The sequence below is a fragment of the Nycticebus coucang genome, chromosome X (assembly GCF_027406575.1).
Source record: "Nycticebus coucang isolate mNycCou1 chromosome X, mNycCou1.pri, whole genome shotgun sequence".
Taxonomy (NCBI): domain Eukaryota; kingdom Metazoa; phylum Chordata; class Mammalia; order Primates; family Lorisidae; genus Nycticebus; species Nycticebus coucang.
The window spans coordinates 61,885,659-61,904,016 of NC_069804.1; the positions used below are offsets into that span (position 1 = coordinate 61,885,659).

At 41.0% G+C, this 18,358-nt stretch overlaps 1 protein-coding gene and 1 pseudogene across 1 annotated transcript in view; one reads left to right on the forward strand and one right to left on the reverse strand.

The window, feature by feature from the left end:
• Positions 1-18,358, reverse strand: part of WNK3 (WNK lysine deficient protein kinase 3) — a 348,186-nt gene that overhangs the window by 288,653 nt on the left and 41,175 nt on the right. Inside the window, exon 3 of the mRNA XM_053579253.1 lies at positions 1,143-1,315. Within this exon, the coding sequence (XP_053435228.1) occupies positions 1,143-1,315 (173 nt within the window). The remainder of the gene's footprint in view (positions 1-1,142; positions 1,316-18,358) is intronic.
• On the forward strand, positions 4,812-4,901 carry LOC128578909 (uncharacterized; annotated as a pseudogene).

Consider the following 18,358-nt stretch of genomic DNA (forward strand, 5'->3'; position numbering starts at 1 on the left):
GGACATGGAAGACATTATTCTTAGTAAAGCATCACAAGAATGGAGAAGCATGAATCCTATGTACCCAATTTTGATATGAGGACAATTAATGACAATTATGGTTATGGGGGGGAACAGAAAGAGGGAAGGAGGGAGGTGGGTGGGGCCTTGGTGTGTGTCACACTTTATGGGGGCAAGACATGATTGCAAGGGGGACTTTACCTAACAATTGCAATCAGTGTAACTGACTTATTGTACCCTCAATGAATCCCCGACAATAAAAAAAAAAAAAAGTCAAAAAAAAAAAAAAAAAAGACATTATTCTGGCTTGGTGCCTATAGCTCAGTGGCTAGGATGCCAGCCACGTACACTGGAGTTGGCAGGTTCAAACCTGGCCCGGGCCCACCAAACAAGAATGACAACTACAACAACAAAATAGCCAGGCATTGTGGTGTGGACTCCAGTAGTCCCAGCTACGTGGGAGGCTGAGGCAAGAGAATTGCTTAAGCCCAAGAGTTTGAGGTTGTTATGAGCTATGACGCCACAGCATTCTACCTAGGGTGATATAATGAGATTCAGATAAAATAAAATAAAATAAAATAAAAAAGAAAAAAAAAAAACTATTCTAAAATGGCCTTTTTATTTTAGAACGGCAGCACAATTTTAAAAATAAAGCCCTTCTCTACTTCCTAATAATTGCTTACATAGAGTCACCAGAGGGGCTAACTTTATAAAATTTTAGTGTTAAAAAGCTAAGAAATAGAAGGTATACCCCACATTTAATATTTTCAAGTGATTATACTACCAAATTTAAAAGTATGGTTAGAAACAAAACAAGACTATAATTACATAGTATTGCTCACTAGATATGTGAACTTAGCCAAGCCCCCAAACATTTCATTATCTTTTACAAAATGAAACCATATTCTCTCTATAATGATTTCCAATTCTAAAGCTGTGATATCCCACAAATATTAATTTCTCAACACTGTATTTTCAAGCAAATTTCATTAACATCTCAATTTTTAACCTACCTTGCAATATAGGCACTAGATTCAGAATCTACAAATTATTTAATCAAGTACTATTTTATACACAACTTTTATGACTCCTTAAAATTATTTCCAAATAAAACTTCTTTTCCAGTATCAGAATCAACTTACGTTTTTAAGGTTCCTGATGTCATTAGTTCAGTCACCAATACAATACATTTCTTTCCTTTTAATATAGACTCCCATGAATCATAAAATCGAACTATATTGGGATGTTGGAGACCCTTCAACATCTCTGCTTCTTCCTTGAACCTCTGTTGCTCAGCTTTGGTTAACTTCCGATCCTGAAATGGAAGAATGAGTTCCAAGTTAAAGTTATAGAAATTCTCATGCACTTTTCTAATGCTACTCAAATGAATGCTATATTGTATTTGTGTATGCATAGGGTATTTATTTTAGCATGTCAATTCTTTTCTTAAGGCCTAAATCATCACTGACATCCTTTCTTAGTTACTCTGACACCTCCCACGTGACAATGCAGTTGTTACGTTTCATAAGTACATTGTGAACATACCTGCATAACAAATCAATATCCCAAAATTGATTGAGAAAGAGTAATAAAATAGATAACAAGAAAGTTTCCCTAAAAAATCCCTTAGATTCCATACCTAAAAGATCTATTAATATTTCAGGGAAGATATAATCAAAATGTTAGAAACCCAGACATTTATTCTGGTTAAATTTCTGAACTGTTAAAATAAAAGTGCATTAGATTTCCAGACACAAATGTATGTACGTGTGTGTGTATTTATATATAACAGTCCCCATAACAACCTTCTGAGAAACTATCATTCCATTTTACAAATAATCTGGGCTAGATACAGTGGCTCATGCCTGTAATTCAAGCACTCTGGAGGCCAAGGCAGGAGTATCCCTTGAGCTTGGGAGTTTAAGAACAGCCTGAGCAAGAATGAGACCCCCCCCATCTCTACTAAAAATGAGCCAAGAGTCATGGTGGGACACACTTGAAGTCCCAGATACTTGGGAAGCTAAGGCAGGAGGATCACTTGACCCCAGGAGTTTGACATTACTGTGAGTTATGACGATACCATAGTACTCGACCCAAGGTGAGAGAGCAAGACTTTGCCTAAAACAACAAAATACAAAGGCCGGGCACAGTGGCTCACACCTGTCACCCTAGCACTCTGGGAGGCCAAGGAAGGTGGATGCCTGACCTCCATAGTTGGAAACCAGCCTGAGTAAGAGAGAGACGCCATCTCTAAAAATAGCAGGGGCAGCGCCTGTGGCTCAGTGAGTAGGGTGCCAGACCCATAGACCGAGGGTGGTGGGTTCAAACCCAGCCCAGCCAAACTGCAACAAAAAAATAGACAGGCACTGTGGTGGGCACCTGTAGTCCCAGCTACTTGGGAGGATGAGGCAAGAGAATCACCTAAGCCCAAGAGCTGGAGGTTGCTGTGAGCTGTGATGCCACAGTACTCTACTGAAGGCGACAAAGTGAGACTCTGTCTCTAAAAAAATAAAAATAGTGGGCATTGTGGTGGTTGCCTGTAGTCCCAGCTACTCATAGAGTCTGAAGCAAGAGGAGCTTGGGCCCAAGAGTTTGAGGTTGCTGTAGGCTATGATGCCACAGCAATCTACCCAAGGTGACAATGTGAAACTCTATCTCAACAAAAAGAATACAAAGAAACTGAGGTTAAGATGGTTAAGTAACTTACTCAGGATTAAATGAGTCACAGCATAACTAAACTTTATTATATCAAAATACTAGTTAAAAGAATAAAAAAGATCCATGTGTACTAAGATTGATAGATCTCTAAGACATACTATTGAGTGACAGCTGAAATCTTAAAAAAATTTACAATATAACACTCTATACATAAAAGAAGAACCATCCTGAACAACTCTGTATTTTCTACAGCCACATTTTCTTGTACATATTTAAATGCACAGCAAAAAGACAAGATAGATGCACAAATTATTAAACAGTTATCTCTGGAAAACTAGGGGAAGAAGACTGGCATGGAAGAGTCTTTTCCTCTCATGAGAACCATAGTCACTCAGCAATATATATGAACACATACCTTAATTTTAGGTTCCTAAGAATTTGTTTTATATTTAACTTTTTTTTTTTTTTGTAGAGACAGAGTCTCACTTTACTGCCCTCGGTAGAGTGCCATGGCCTCACACAGTTCACAGCAACCTCCAACTCCTGGGCTTAAGCGATTCTCTTGCCTCAGCCTCCCGAGTAGCTGGGACTACAGGCGCCCGCCACAACGCCCAGCTATTTTTTGGTTGCAGTTTGGCCAGGACCGGGTTTGAACCCGCCACCCTTGGTATATGGGGCCGGTTTAATCCATCTGGAATTCACTATAGTTTATGCAGTATTTTCTTCCAAATGGTTATCAGTCATGCTTTAGCATCACTTAACTATTCTATTTCCACTGACATGAAAAACACATATATAAAATTTCCATCTATAATGGGATCTGCTTCTTTCCACCAATCTATTCCTGTCAGTTACCATACTGTTTGAATACAGTGGTTTCTAGTTATGTTTAATAACTGGTAAGTCACTTTTCTATTCATTATTTTGTTATTCTTATCTGTTCATATTCCATACAAACATTAAGATCATTTTTCCAATTAAAATAAAAAATAATCTGCTGAGATCCTAATTAGAATTATATTAAGTGGGTATATTAATATGACTAAAACTTGTATCTGAAGGCCATCTAAGAATAGGGTAAATATGGGTGGCACCTGTGGCTCAAAGGAGTAGGGCGCTGGCCCCAAATGCCGGAGGTGGCGGGTTCAAACCCAGCACCAGCCAAAAACTGCCAAAAAAAGAAAAAAAATACGGTAAATATATCTTTCCATTTATCCAGTGCTTCATTAAGTTTTTTTGTATAGGGGAAGGGGAAAAGCTGATAATCTCTCATCTTTTTTTCCTCCTAAGCTACATATTTAACTTTATTTTAAAATTTAAATCTAGGAAAATTAACTCTTCTTATATACAGTTCCACGAATTTCAACAAATAATCTTACATCCAGTGCCATAATCAACATACAAACAGTTACAATGCCCCCCAAATAATTCCTTTGTGCTGTTCTTTTATAGTCAAACCCTCTCTTCACTCTTAAAACCTGGTCCTCATTATGGACTCCTGGCCTTAAGTGATCCTCCCACTTTAGCCTCTCAAAATGCTGGGATCATAGGATATTATCCCTTTAAATTTTGCTTTTTCCAAAAAGTCTTATAAACAGGAACACACAGTATATCTAGTCTTTGGAGTGTGGCATCTTTTTTTCTTTGAAAGAGTCTTGCTATGTGGCACTCTGCCATGGCATCACAGCTCACAGCAACCTCAAACTCTAGGGCTTAAGCAATTCTCTTGCCTCAGCTTCCCAAGTAGCTAGGACTACAGGCGCCAGCCACATGCCCGGCTTTTTTGTTGTTGTTGTTGTTGTAGTTGTCATGTTTAGCAGGCCCGGGCCGGTTTCAAACCTGTCAGCCCTGGTCTATGTGGCTGGCGACCTAACCACTGAACTATGGGCACCAAGCCTGAGTCTGGCATCTTTCATTTAGCATAATGTATTTTAGTCCAATCCATATTGATGCAAGTATCAATAGTAAGTGGCTTTTAAGTGTTGAATAGTATTCCATATATAAATGTACCTATAGTCTGTTTATCCATTCCACAGATGAAGGACAGTTGAATGGTTTCTAGTTTGGGAGCAGTTACAAATAAAGTTGCTATAAATATAAATACACAGGCTTTGAGTGAGCATAGGTTTTATTGGGTAAATACCTCAACTGGGATCCTTTCACAATACTGGGTTTTCTTACTCATGTGTGAAATACGCTTCCTTCAAATCTTGTTATGATGTTGACACATCAACTGTATGATATGGGGGGAAAAGTCCACAAGTGAGATTGATGGGTCACATGGTATATTTAACTTTACAAGAAACTAACAAAGTGCCATTATATTCATACCTGAAATAGGAGAAAGGTCAATATATGAAAGTTACTCTACATGCATCACCCTTGCCAGCAGTTAGGACTTTTGTTTTTAGCCATTCTAAGAGGTACATTGGGGGTATCAGATTATGGTTTTAATAATTAATGATGTCCAGTATCTTTTCATGTGCTTGCTTGTCCTACATATTTCATCTTCTTTGCTGCAATGCCTATTCAAATCATTAGTTCATCCAGGCACAGTGGCTCACACATATGATCCCAGCACTTTGCGAGGCTAAAGTGGGAGGATCATTTAAGGCCAGGAGTCCATAATGAGACCTCATCTCTACAAATAATAATAATAATAATAATAATTAGCCAGACATAGTGCATAGTGGCATGCACCAGTAGTTTCAAGTACTCTGCAAGATGAAGCAGGAGGATCACTGGAACCTAGGAGTTCAAGGCTACAGTGAGCTATATCCCTGCCAATACACTCCAACCTGGGCAACAGAGTGAGACCCTATCTCACAAAACAAAACAAAACAGACCAGGAAAAGTGGCTCACACCTATAACCCCAGAATTTTCCTATGCCAAGAGAGAGGATTAACTGGGGCCAGGAGTTCAAGACCAGCATGGACAATATAGCAAGACCCCATCCCTAAAAAAGAAAATTAATTAGCTAGGCATGGTGGTGCATACTTGTAGTCCCAGCTACTGAGGAAGCTGAAGTGAGGATCGCTTGAGCCCAGGAGTTCTAGGTTAAAGTAAACTATGCTTGTGCCACTGCATTCTAGCCTGGGCAAAAGAACAAGACTCTATCTTAAAAAACAAACAAACAAACAAACAAACAAAAAAAAAACTTTAGTTCATTTTTCAACTGAGTTGCCTACTTTTTTGTTGAATATTAAGTTCTTTATAAATTCTAAATACAAATATTTTGTCATATAAGTGATTTGAAAATATTGCCACTTAGAATTGTATTTTTTTTTCTAAACAGTCTCACTATGTCAACCTCGGTAGAGTGCCATGGCATCATAGCTCACAGCAACCTCAAATTCTTGGGCTTAAGTGATTCTCTTGCCTCAGCCTCCCAAGTAGTTGGGACTACAGGTGCCAGCCACAATGCGCAGCTATTTTTCTGTTGTGGTTGTCACTGTTGTTTAACTGGCCTGGGACGAGTTCAAACCCACAGCTTTGGTGCATGTGGCCTGCACCATAACCACTGTACTACAGGGGACAAGCATGTCTTTTCATTTTCTTAATAGTGTCTTTCACAGTGCAAAATATTTCAATTTTGATAAACTGAAACATAATTTGATTCTTTAATGGATCATGCTTTTGTTGTTCTATCCGAGAACCCTGTGCCTAACTACAAATCATAAAGTTTTTATGTTTTCTTCTAAAAGTGTTAGTTTTTATTTATTTACTTTTTTTATTGTAGAGAGAGAGTCTCACTTTATCACCCTCGGTAGACTGCTGTGCCATCACATAGCTCACAGCAACCTCCAAATCCTGGGCGGAGGCGATTCTCTTGCCTCAGTCTCTCGAGCTGGGACTACCAGGTGTCTGCCACAACGCCGGGCTATTTTTTTGTTGTTGCAGTTTGGCCAGGCCAGGTTTGAACCCGCCACCCTCAGTATTTGGGGTCAGCATCCTACCCACTGAGCCACAGGTGACACCCTGTTACAGTTTTATGTTTTATTGTTTTGTCTATGATCCATTTTGAGTTAATCTTTGGTATAAGGTGTGAGATTCAGGTTGAGGTTCATTTTGTTGAATATGCATGTCCAATTGTTCAAGAAACTTTTGTTCAAACAACTATCCTTTCTATGCTGAACTGTCCTTGCACTTACTTTCAAAATCACTTTATCTATAGCTGAACTTTTTTTTGGAGACAGAGTCTCACTCTGTTGCCTCAGCCTAGCATGCAGGGGTGCTATCATAGCTCACAGTAACCTCAAACTCCTGAGTTCAAGCCATTCTCTTGACTCAGTCTCCCAATAGCTGACACTATAGGCACCTGCCACAATGCCCAGCTAAATTTTCTATTTTTGTTTTTTGAGACACAGTCTCACTCTGTCACCCTGGGTAGAGTGCTGTGGCATCATCACAGCTCACAGCAACCTCAAACTCCTGGTATGAGGCAATCCTCTTGCCTCAGCTTCCTGAGTTGCTGGTACTATAAGCACCCACTACAACACCCAAGAGGTTTTTTCTACTTTTTAGTAGAGACAGGGTCTCACTCTTCCTCAGGCTGGTCTCAAATTCCTGAGCTCAAACAATCCATGCCTCAGCTCCCAGAGTGCTATGATTACAGGGAAAAGCCATGGCGCCTAGCCCATATGTATCTTAATTACTATAGCTTTAGAATAATTCTGGAAATTGGTTAACATGAATCTTCCTAACTGGTTTTCCTTTATCAAAATTGTTTTGCCTATTCTAGCTCTTTGCCTATTAATTTTAGCATAAGCTTGTCATTATACAAAAATTCCTGCTGGGATTTTACTGCTTTGAATCCCTTAGTCATTTGAAGAGAACTGACACCTTAACAATATTGAGCCTTCCAATCTCAATCAATCCATTTATTTAGGTCTTCTTTGATTTCTTTCAGCAATGTGTTTTAGTTTTCATCACACAGATTCTATATATATTGTTATATTTATGCTATTGTAAATGGTACTTGTTAAAAATTGTAATTTCTAATTATTCATTGCTAATGTATAGAAATATAATTGGGCTTTGTATATTAACCTTGTATCTTGCAATCTTGAGAAAAAAATCACTTAGTTCTAGCAGCTTTTCTGTGGATTCCTTGGAATTTTTTTTTTTTTTTTAAGTCTCACTCTGTCACCCTGGGTAGAGTGCTGTGGGTAGACTGCTGTATCACAACAACTTCACATTCCTTGGCTTAGGTGATCCTCTTACCTCAGCCTCCTGAGGAGCTAGGTCTGTGGACACCCACAACAATGCCTGGCTAGTTGTTTTCTATTTTTAGGAGAGACACAGTCTCACTTCTCGCTTAGACTGTTTTTTTTTTTTTTTTGAGACAGCCTCAAGCTGTCGCCCTGGGTAGAGTGCCATGGCATCACAGCTCACAGCAACCTCCAACTCCTGGGCTTAAGCAATTCTCTTGCCTCAGCTTCCCAAGTAGCTGGGACTACAGGTGACCGCCACAACACCCAGCTATTTTCTGGTTATAGTTGCCACTGTGTTTGGCAGGTCCGGGCTGGATTCAAACCCGCCAGCTCTGGTGTATGTGGCTGGCACCTTAGCCGTTTGAGCCACAGGTGCCAAGTCCTTAGGCTAGTATTGAACTCCTGAGCTCAAAGAATCTTTCTCCTTGGCCTCCTAGAGGACTAGGATTATAGGCTTGAGCCACTGCATCCTGCCCCTTGGAATTTTCTAAGTAAATAATCATGTCATCTGTGAGTACAAACAACTTTATTTCTTCCTTTCCGATCCGCACCCCTTTTATTTCTTTTTATGTTTTGTTTCACTAGCTGTGACTTTCACTACAATGTTGAATAGGAATGGTGAGAGAAGACTTCCTTGCCTTATTAGAGGGAAGCATTTGGTCTTTCACCATTAAGTATAACCTCACCTGTAGGTTTATGTTTCCTTTATCAGAATAAGGAGGTTCCTTTCTATTGCAAGTTTGTTAAAGAGTTTTTTTTATCACAGATACTTCTTTTTTAAAATGCTTTTCCTTCATCTATTGAAATGATTATTTTTTTCTTCTTCAGTTTGTTAATACGTCAAATATGTCTGATTTTGCAAATGTTGAACAATATTTGCAATTCTGGGAAAACTGCACATCATCACCATGCATTATCCTTTTTATACACTATATTGCTAGATTTTACATGCTAATATTACACTGAACATTTTTTCATTTCTGTTTGTGAGGGATACTGGTCTGTAGTTTTCTTTTCTTGTAATGTTATGTCTTGATCTGGTTTCAGTATCATGTGGGTAGACTATGACTAGTGCTCTGCTGTCTTGAGGCAATCATTGCTCTGGAAAAGTCAGTATTAACAATGAGGATTGGGCCTCCACTGTGCCATCCTATGCGAGAGTATAAATAAGAGATTAAGATTTTCCAGCTATACATTCTATCATCAGCAGGAAGAAATAATGTGATCTCTATCCCAATTTTTCTCCTGTTCTATTTTCTTACCTTAATTGAGTTTTCTAAAACATTCACAATATTGGGAAAAACTGATAACGGTCCTCACTGCCTTATACTGGATTTTCATAAAAACAGTTTTATCATATAATAGCTTAGATTGTTTACTGAGTTTTGGTTTTGTTGGCACAAATAGTTTAAAACGTTAAAGTAATTTCCTTATATTTCTACTTTACTTTTACTTTTTAATTAGGAGTGGCTGTTGAAATTTATCAAATATTTCCTCAGCACCTACTAATATGATCACATGGTTTATTGCTACATTTCCTGACATGAAGCTATTTTTAAATCCTTAAAACGAAACCTACCTAGTTGATGCACTGGTGAATCTATTTGCCAACGTTTTACAAAGGAATTTAACACCTATTTGAAATTTGGCTATAGTTTTCTCTTCTTAAAAGTGACATAAGGATTCATGAAATTAAGTAAGGTATAGTAGTTTCAACATTGGAATCACCTGTCATTTAAAGGATACCAAGAACTCAAGCTCTGATTCCATTTGGTATTAGTGTGTTTCTTTCTTTAGTGATACATAAAGAGAATGTAGAGGAGCGCCTTAAAGGGAACAAAACTTCAATTAGATAAAAGAAATAGGGGAAGAAGATGGCTGGTAGAGGCAACTTCAGCCAGAGGCTACTGACCAGAAGGAGAGATTCTGGACAGATTTGGTCTCTGAAACCGAAGGAGGGGACCTGAGATAGGAAAAAAGATAGACAAGCACCCATCACCTCAGCTGTGGCAACCTGCAACTCCAATAAAGAGGATCCTAGTGAACAAATTCCAGGTACAAAGCCCAGTGCCATGAGGACAAGAGACCCCTCCCCCAAGTGGAAGTCTCGCTGAAGGCTCTCTGCAACTGAGCAAGGGGAGAAAGACCTCTCATTGTACCCCACAGGTGAGAGCTGCAAAATACTGGGTGTCCTCTCCCAGAGAGGTCTCACCTGCGACCCTCGGCATTATGCTGCCCAGTATAAAACTGAACAAATAGTCTCCCCACAATACTGAACTTTCAGTATACATTTCCCCCTTTGCCCAGAATCTGAAGGTCTACCCGCTGCAAAACCCAGAGTGTGTGGCCATTCCGTAGGAAGTCTGGGTATTATACAGATAGGAAAGTTGGCCAAGAAAGACAAAAACCCAGTGAACAAACATGGAGGCAAGGCCAAAAAGAAGAAGTGGTCTAAAGGCAAAGTTCAGGACAAGCTCAACAACCTAGTCTTGTTTGACAAAGCTATGTATGACAAACTCTCTAAGGAAGTTCCCAACTATAAGCTTATCACTCCAGCTGTGGTCTCTGAGAGACTGAAGATTCGAGGTTACCTGGCCAGGGCAGCCCTTCAGGAGCTCCTTAGTAAAGGACTTATCAAACTGGTTTCAAAGCACAGAGCTCAAGTAATTTACACCAGAAATACCAAGGGTGGAGATGCCCCAGCTGCTGGTGAAGATGCACAAACAGGGTCCAACAAACCATATATTTGGAATAATAAAACTTTATTGAACAACAACAACAAAAAAAAAAAGTACAGAAACCGTGGCTTGAGAGGAGGCAGAGGGTTGCAGGGATAGAAAGATTCCAGGAGAGAGAAGCACAGGCAACACTGCCCTGCTGGCAGCATGCAGAGTCCCTCCCCCTTCGGACTTTCAAGGACAGAGCCTCTGATAACAGATTAGGGCAGGTGAACACACACCTGTTGGGACATTCAGGGGTGGAGCCACTGACAACCATTTGGGACATTAACAGGAGGCGGAGATGACTCCCATTCAGACATTCAAGAGAGGAGCTGCTGGCACCTGGTTTAGACTTTCAAAGGTAGAGCCACTGGTACCCAGTTTGGACTTTCAAGGAACGGCCACTGATGGCAGGTTTGGACTTTCAAGGGCAGGTAAAATGATGCCTTGTTTGGAATTACCAGGGTGGAGGTGCTGATGCCTTTGTCCTGACTGTTGGTAGTGATCTTTCCTGAATTCATGATCCACCAGAGGGTGCCAGGCTCCATCCCTTTGTGCATGCTGGTTGGAACTGTCTGTGGAATTCCACTACCGAGATATGGGAGATTCATTGAGCTCTCCCTGTTGAGCAGTGATATTACTGTCCAGGTCAATCTGTTTATAACTCTACACCTGCGCTGTCAATCTGGGGTCCCTCCAAGGTTGAGTGCCAGTTGTGTTAAGTGGGAAAGGACTGAAACTCCTTCACGAGCTGTCATGGGTGGGGGGCAGTGTACCACAAATGCTTGTATCTCTACACAGATGAGACTCCAGCCTAATACCTCGACTCCTTAAGACTGGGTAGAGGTGGCTGATTTAAAGATCAGAGCCATCTTATACTCTCTTACTAAGAAAGTATTCAGAGTATTATGCTACAGAGCTCTGAAAGGGACTTTCATAAGGCTGTAAGGGAAAACACACAGTCACAAGCCCCAGCTCATTGGTTAAGGGCAGATTAACTCTACTTCCTGGGACATCCAATCTAATCTTACCCTACCACCTTAACTAGCCAAACTGAAGAAAATACTCATGAAGCAGATCCAGAGGAAGAAATCTGGCAACACGAGTACTCACACTACATGCACTCACCCAAGGAATGAGAAAGGATATAAAACAGAAAATGTCATTCATATACAAAAGGCAAAAATGTCAGAAATAGGAAGATGGCGGCCGAGTAACAGCTTCCCTGCAAATGGGCACAGTGAGCTTGGGGAGATTAGACTCCAGGCATCTCTGGCTGGTGGGATCTGCCTATAATCATCCCTTTGAGGATACAGGGAATCAGCAAGGGACTTCTGGACCCCAAGAGGAGGACAAAAACAGTGGAAAACTGGCAAGTGGTTGAGTGTGTTCGATGGACCTAATCCCGCCGGCAACTGTAAGTACAAGCAGAATAAGACCGCAAACTGGAAAGGCCTTAGCTGTGAACTGTTTCTGTGTTTTGGGACTTGGCACTCAGTTGAACTGCCTTGGGGACAGCTTCAGCAAAAGTGCAGAGAACGTTGGGCATTATCTAGGGCCCCAGAATGAGCTGGACGGAACTAATAGTATTCGGCTGTGGGCCGCAGGGAACCATTGTGAGAGAACTGCCTCGGCAAGCTCCGCCCTCCGTTTTGCAGAGCAAGGACAGGGCAGGAGCTAGTAACCTAGTGACTGAGCAGCCTAAAGGCGGGTACTGAGCTGTCTTACAGCCTTAACACTCAGGGGCAGAGTGAGACCGGTTTTGGCACACAGGAGCCTCGGGCTGTTACCCTAAGTAGAGTGCCAATGCATCACAGCTCATAGCAACCTCAAAATCCTGGGCTAGGCACCGCCCAGACCTCCATAAGAGCTGCACCCGCTGGGCGTCTACATGCCCTGGCCAGGAAATGCGGGAACTGCACAACCCCGCATTCTCCCTCCCTCCTGTACCCTCCCTGCCTCCACACGGGCCCACTTGTCTGGCCAGGGACACTGGTAGCCGCGAGCCCCCCGGAGCCCTCCCCGCCTCTGCGCAAAGCCCTTTTCCTGGCCAGAGACTGCTGGAGCCTTGGGCTCTCTGTGCCAAACTCACTGGGCACCAGGCACTCCCAGAACAGTACGCACAACCTCCCGCCCCATTGCTGGTTATGGGTGTGTCACACTCCAGAGCTGCTTCCAGAAACAGAACTCCCTAGCAGGGGCAGCAATAGAGGAACTACACAGGGTCACTCCCTACAAAGATCCGGCAAAAACAGAGTGATCCCGCTGGGGTCTAATCTTGGAGAGACACCTCCCCAACTCTGAGGACGGCCAGAGGCAACAGTCAAAAACAATCATGAGGCGAAATCAACAGAAAAACTCTGGCAATATGAATAATCAGAGTAGATCAATTCCCCCAAGGAACAATTGGGCAGACACAGCACAAGATCCCATGCACAAATAGCTGAGATGTCAGAAATCGAATTCAGAAATTGGATAGCAATAAAATCAAATTAGAATTTCAAGCACTAACCCAAAAGATATCTCAAGAATTCAAAGAATTCAAAGACCAAATGACCAAAGATATTGACACATTGAGACAAAAAGTTGCAGCCCTCGAAGATCTGAGAAACACAGTAGAATCCCTCAGTAACAGAATGGAGCAAGTAAAAGAAAGGATTTCTGACACTGAAGACAAAGCTTTCAAATGCTCCCAAACTCTCAAAGAGGAAGAGAAATAGAGAGCAAAAACAGATCACTCTCTCAGAGAGCTCTGGGACAATTCAAAGAAAAACAATATTCGTCTTATAGGGATCCCCAAAAGCGACGAAGTGATATCAAAAGACACAGAGTCTCTTTTCCATGAGATTATGAAGGAGAACTTTCCAGACATGCCAAGAGATTCTGAAACTCAGAGAGCAGACAGTTTCAGAACTCCAGCACGACTCAACCCCAATAAGACATCCCCCAGACACATCATAATCAATTTCACTAAAGTTAATATGAAGGACAAAATTCTGAAAGCAGCCAGACAAAAGAAAACCATCACCTACAAGGGCAAGAATATTAGAATAACTGCAGATCTCTTTGCTGAAACCTTTCAAGCTAGAAGAGGATAGTCATTAACTTTTAATCTCCTAAAACAAAATCACTTTCAACCCAGGATCCTGTACCCAGCTAAACTGAGTTTCATTTATGATGGAGAAATTAAATACTTCAACCACATTCACATGTTCAAGAAATTTGCCATAACTAAACCAGCTCACCAGGATATTCTCAGAATTATCCTCCATAAAGAGCAGAGTAATCCTCCACCACAAAAGTAAACCCACCCAGAAAATTCTAATCAAATTCCAACTTCCACAGTTGTAAAAGGATTAAAAATGTCCACCGAACTCTCGAAAAGCTTATCAATATACTCAATTAATGTGAATGGTTTAAATAGTCCTCTGAAGAGGCACAGGTTGGCTGATTCGATACAAAAACTCAAACCAGATATCTTCTGCATACAAGAATCACATCTTACATTAAAAGACAAATATAGACTCAAGGTGAAGGGATGGTCATCTATACTCCAGGCAAATGGAAAGCAGAAAAGAGCAGGCATTGCTATCCTATTTGCAGACGGAAAAGGCTTTAAACCAACCGAAATAATGAAGGATAAAGATGGACACTTCATATTTGTTAAAGGTAATACTCAATATGATGAGATCTCAATTATTAATATTTACGCACACAACCAGAACGCACCTCAATTTATAAGAGAAACTCTAACAGACATGAACAAGTTGATCTCCTCCAGTTGCATAGTAGTTGGAGATTTTAACACCCCTTTAGCAGTACTGCAAAGATCCTCCAAAAAGAAGCTAAGCAAAGAAATTTTAGATTTAAACTAAACCATTCAACATATGGATTTAACAGACATCTACAGAACATTTCATCCCAACAAAACTGAATACACATTCTTCTCATCAGCCCAAAGAACATACTACAAAATCGACCACATCCTAGGCCACAAACCTAACCTCAGCAAACTGAAAAAAAACAGAAATTGTTCCTTGCATCTTCTCAGACCATCATGGAATAAAAGTTGAACTCAATAACAATAGGAACCTGCGCAGCCATACAAAAACATGGAAGCTAAACAACCTTATGTTGAAGGATAGATGGGTTATAGACGAGATTAAGAAGGAAATCAGCAAATTTTTGGAAGAAAACAACAACCAAGACACGAATTACCAGAACCTCTGGGACACTACAAAAGCAGTCCTAAGAGGGAAATTTATACCACTGCAAACATTCGTCAAGAAAACAGAAAGAGAGGAAGTTAATAACTTAATGGGACATCTCAAGCAACTGGAGAAGGAAGAACACTCCAAATGAGCAGAAGAAAAGAAATAACCAGAATCAGAGCAGAATAAAATGAAATTGAAAACAAAGAACTATATAACAGATCAATAAATCCAAAAGGTGGTTTTTTGAAAAGATAAATAAAATAGACAAACCTTTGGGCAACCTAACGAGGAAAAAAGGAGTAAAATCTCTAATTTCATCAATCACAAATGAGTATGATGAAATAACAAGAGACCCCTCAGAAATTCAAAAAATCCTTTAAGAATACTACAACAAACTCTACTCTCAGAAATATGAAAATCTGAAAGAAATCGACCAATCCGTTATTGGACCTTTGACAAGCCAATTAAAAACATTCAGTGGGGAGGGCGGTGCCTGTGGCTCAGTGAGTAGGGCGCCGGCCCCATATGCCGAGGGTGGCGGGTTCAAACCCAGCCCCGGCCAAACTGCAACAAAAAAATGGCCGGGCGTTGTGGCGGGCACCTGTGGTCCCAGCTGCTTGGGAGGCTGAGGCAGGAGAATCGCATAAGCCCAAGAGTTAGAGGTTGCTGTGAGCCGTGTGACGCCATGGCACTCTACTGAGGGCGGTACAGTGAGACTCTGTCTCTACAAAAAAATAAAAAAAACATTCAGTGGGGAAAAGACTCACTATTTAACAAATGGTGCTCGGTAAACTGGCTGGCAACCTATAGAAGATTGAAACAGGACCCACACCTTTCACCATTAACTAAGATAGACTCTCACTGGATACAAGACTTAAACTTAAGACACGAAACTATAAAAATACTTTAAGAAAGTACAGGGAAAACTCTTGAAGGAATCAGCCCGAGAGAATACTTTATGAGGAGGACTCCCTAGGTAATTGAAGCAGTATGAAAAATACACTACTGGGACCTGATCAAACCAAAAAGCTTCTGCACAACCAAGAACATAGTAAGTAAAGCAAGCAGACAGCCCTCAGAATGGGAGAAAATATTTGCAGGTTATACCTCCGATAATGGTTTAATAACCAGAATCCACGGAGAACTCAAACATATTAGCAAGAAAAGAACAAATGACCCCTTCTCAGGGTGAGCAAGGGACTTGAAGAAAAACTTCTCTAAAGAAGACCAACACAAAATCTACAAACACATGAAAAAAAGCTCATCGTCCTTAATCATCAGAGAAATGCAAATCAAAACTACTTTGAGATATCACCTAACCCCAGTAAGAGTAGCCCACATACAAAATCCCAAAACCAGAGATGTTGGCATGGATGTGGAAAAAAGGGTATGCTTCTACACTGCTGGTGGGAATGCACACTAATACGTTCCTTCTGGAAGGATGTTTGGAGAACACTTAGAGACCTAAAAATAGACCTGCCATTCGATCCTATAATTCCTTTACTAGGTTTATACCCAGAAGACCACAAATCACAATATAACAAAGACATCTGTACCAGAATGTTTATTGTAGCCCAATTCATAATTGCTAAGTCATGGAAGAAGCCCAAGTGCCCATCAACCCACGAATGGACTAGCAAATTGTGGTACATGTATACCATGGAATATTATGCAGCCTTAAAGAAAGATGGAGACTTTACCTCTTTCATATTTACATGGATGGAGCTGGAACATATTTTCTTAGCAAAGTATCTCAAGAATGGAAGAAAAAGTATCCAATGTACTCAGCCCTAATATGAAGCTAAATTATAGCTTTTACATGAAGGCTATAACCCAACTATAGTACAAGACTATGGGGAAAGGGCCAAGGAAGCGGAAGAGAGGGTGGAAGGAGGGTAATGTGTGGGGCCACACCTACAGTACATCTTAGAATGGGTACAGGTGAAACTTACTAAATGCAGAATACAAATGTCTACATATAATAACTAAGAGAATGCCATGAAGGCTACGATGAACTGTTTGATGAGAATATTTCAGATTGTATACGAAACCAGCACACTGTACCCCTTGATTGCACTAATGTACACAGCTATGATTTAACAATAAAAAAAAATGTCAGAAATAGAATTCAGAATATCGGTGGCAAGTAGGATCAATAGAATGGAAGTAGAGGGGCAGAGCATGATGGTGGACAGGACGGACGTGTAGCCCACCTCTCCCAAACCATCAGGTGAGAGGAAAGGCGATCTGGAACATCCCTGTGTGTGGATTATTGGAGTTGAAAGACAGCTGGAGACGCCCAGCGAACTGGTGGATTGCTATATGTGAGGGGTAATTTAAAATCACAGACTCTGTTGTAGAGATTCTTCCCTGCTCGGCCGTGCGGGCCAGCAGGGCCCTCCCCTACGGAGCTCAGCAGCTTGTAAGTGCTGACAAAACCCAACTGACAATTAATTATTCCTGAAATGAGGGAGGCATCCAAAAGGAGAGCCACTCAAAACCACGGGGAGCTGGGCAAACTGTTGGACAATTGAAGGGAAGGGATCCTGCCCGGGAAACAGACATTTTGAACTACCCAAAAGGGCGGGCACCTTTCACCCAGGTGTTGGAGGGGGCTGGCGGTTCAGGCTATGTGGCAAACTGGAGGGCGTCTATCCAAAAGGGAAATTCTGAACCATAAAACCCAGAATAAGTCCCCCGAATGCTCCAACCACAGGAACCAGCTTGAAGCCGCTGACCCGGATTTCGCTGCTCAAGCCCCGAAGCTACTGAAGCCACGGATCCGGCTTTGGCTCCAAAAGCCACGAACTTGGCTTCAGCCCTGGGAGCCAGCTACAGCAGATAAAACCACAAGCCCGCCAACTATCACACGAACTCAGCACCACTCCCCCTACAGCCGATTGCAGTTGCCAGTTTGAAGGAGAACCTGGGAACAAAGTGGAAAGACTTGAGAAACATGGAAACTTGCACTGACTGGGAAGGTTGGTCACAAGTGCTGTCTGGAAAAGAACAGCCGAGTTTACACAATTCTTAGGGGACAAACTTTTACAGAAATTCCAAAATGGCGATCAGCCATGGAAGGTGGTTACCATGGTAATAGTATAAACTGTAAATCAGGTACAAGTCTCAGACTACTCACAGCGCCACCTGGTGTCCAGAAAGTATACTGCAGTATAAATATATTCCTACAGAAGTTGATCCCTACAGCAGACATATAGATATATATAGGTATATTTCTACACGCAAGAATATTTTTGTAGTTGGTGCCTATTTTTTTCTTTTTTTTTTTTTTGGTTTTCGTAGTTTTTTTCGTTTGTTTTGTTTTGGTCTGTTTTTTTCTCACCATTTTCTTAGAGGAGATTTCAATAACTTATTATTACTTTTTATATAGATATATTTTTTATTTCTGTCTTCTAATTTTAATTTCTTCTTTCTCCTCATTTAACATTCCTACTACCACCACTTTTTTTCTCTTTTTTTTTTCCTTTCTTTCAATTATTTTACGACTATCACTATTTTTATTGCGGTTCTTCTTATATTGCTGTTGTCATG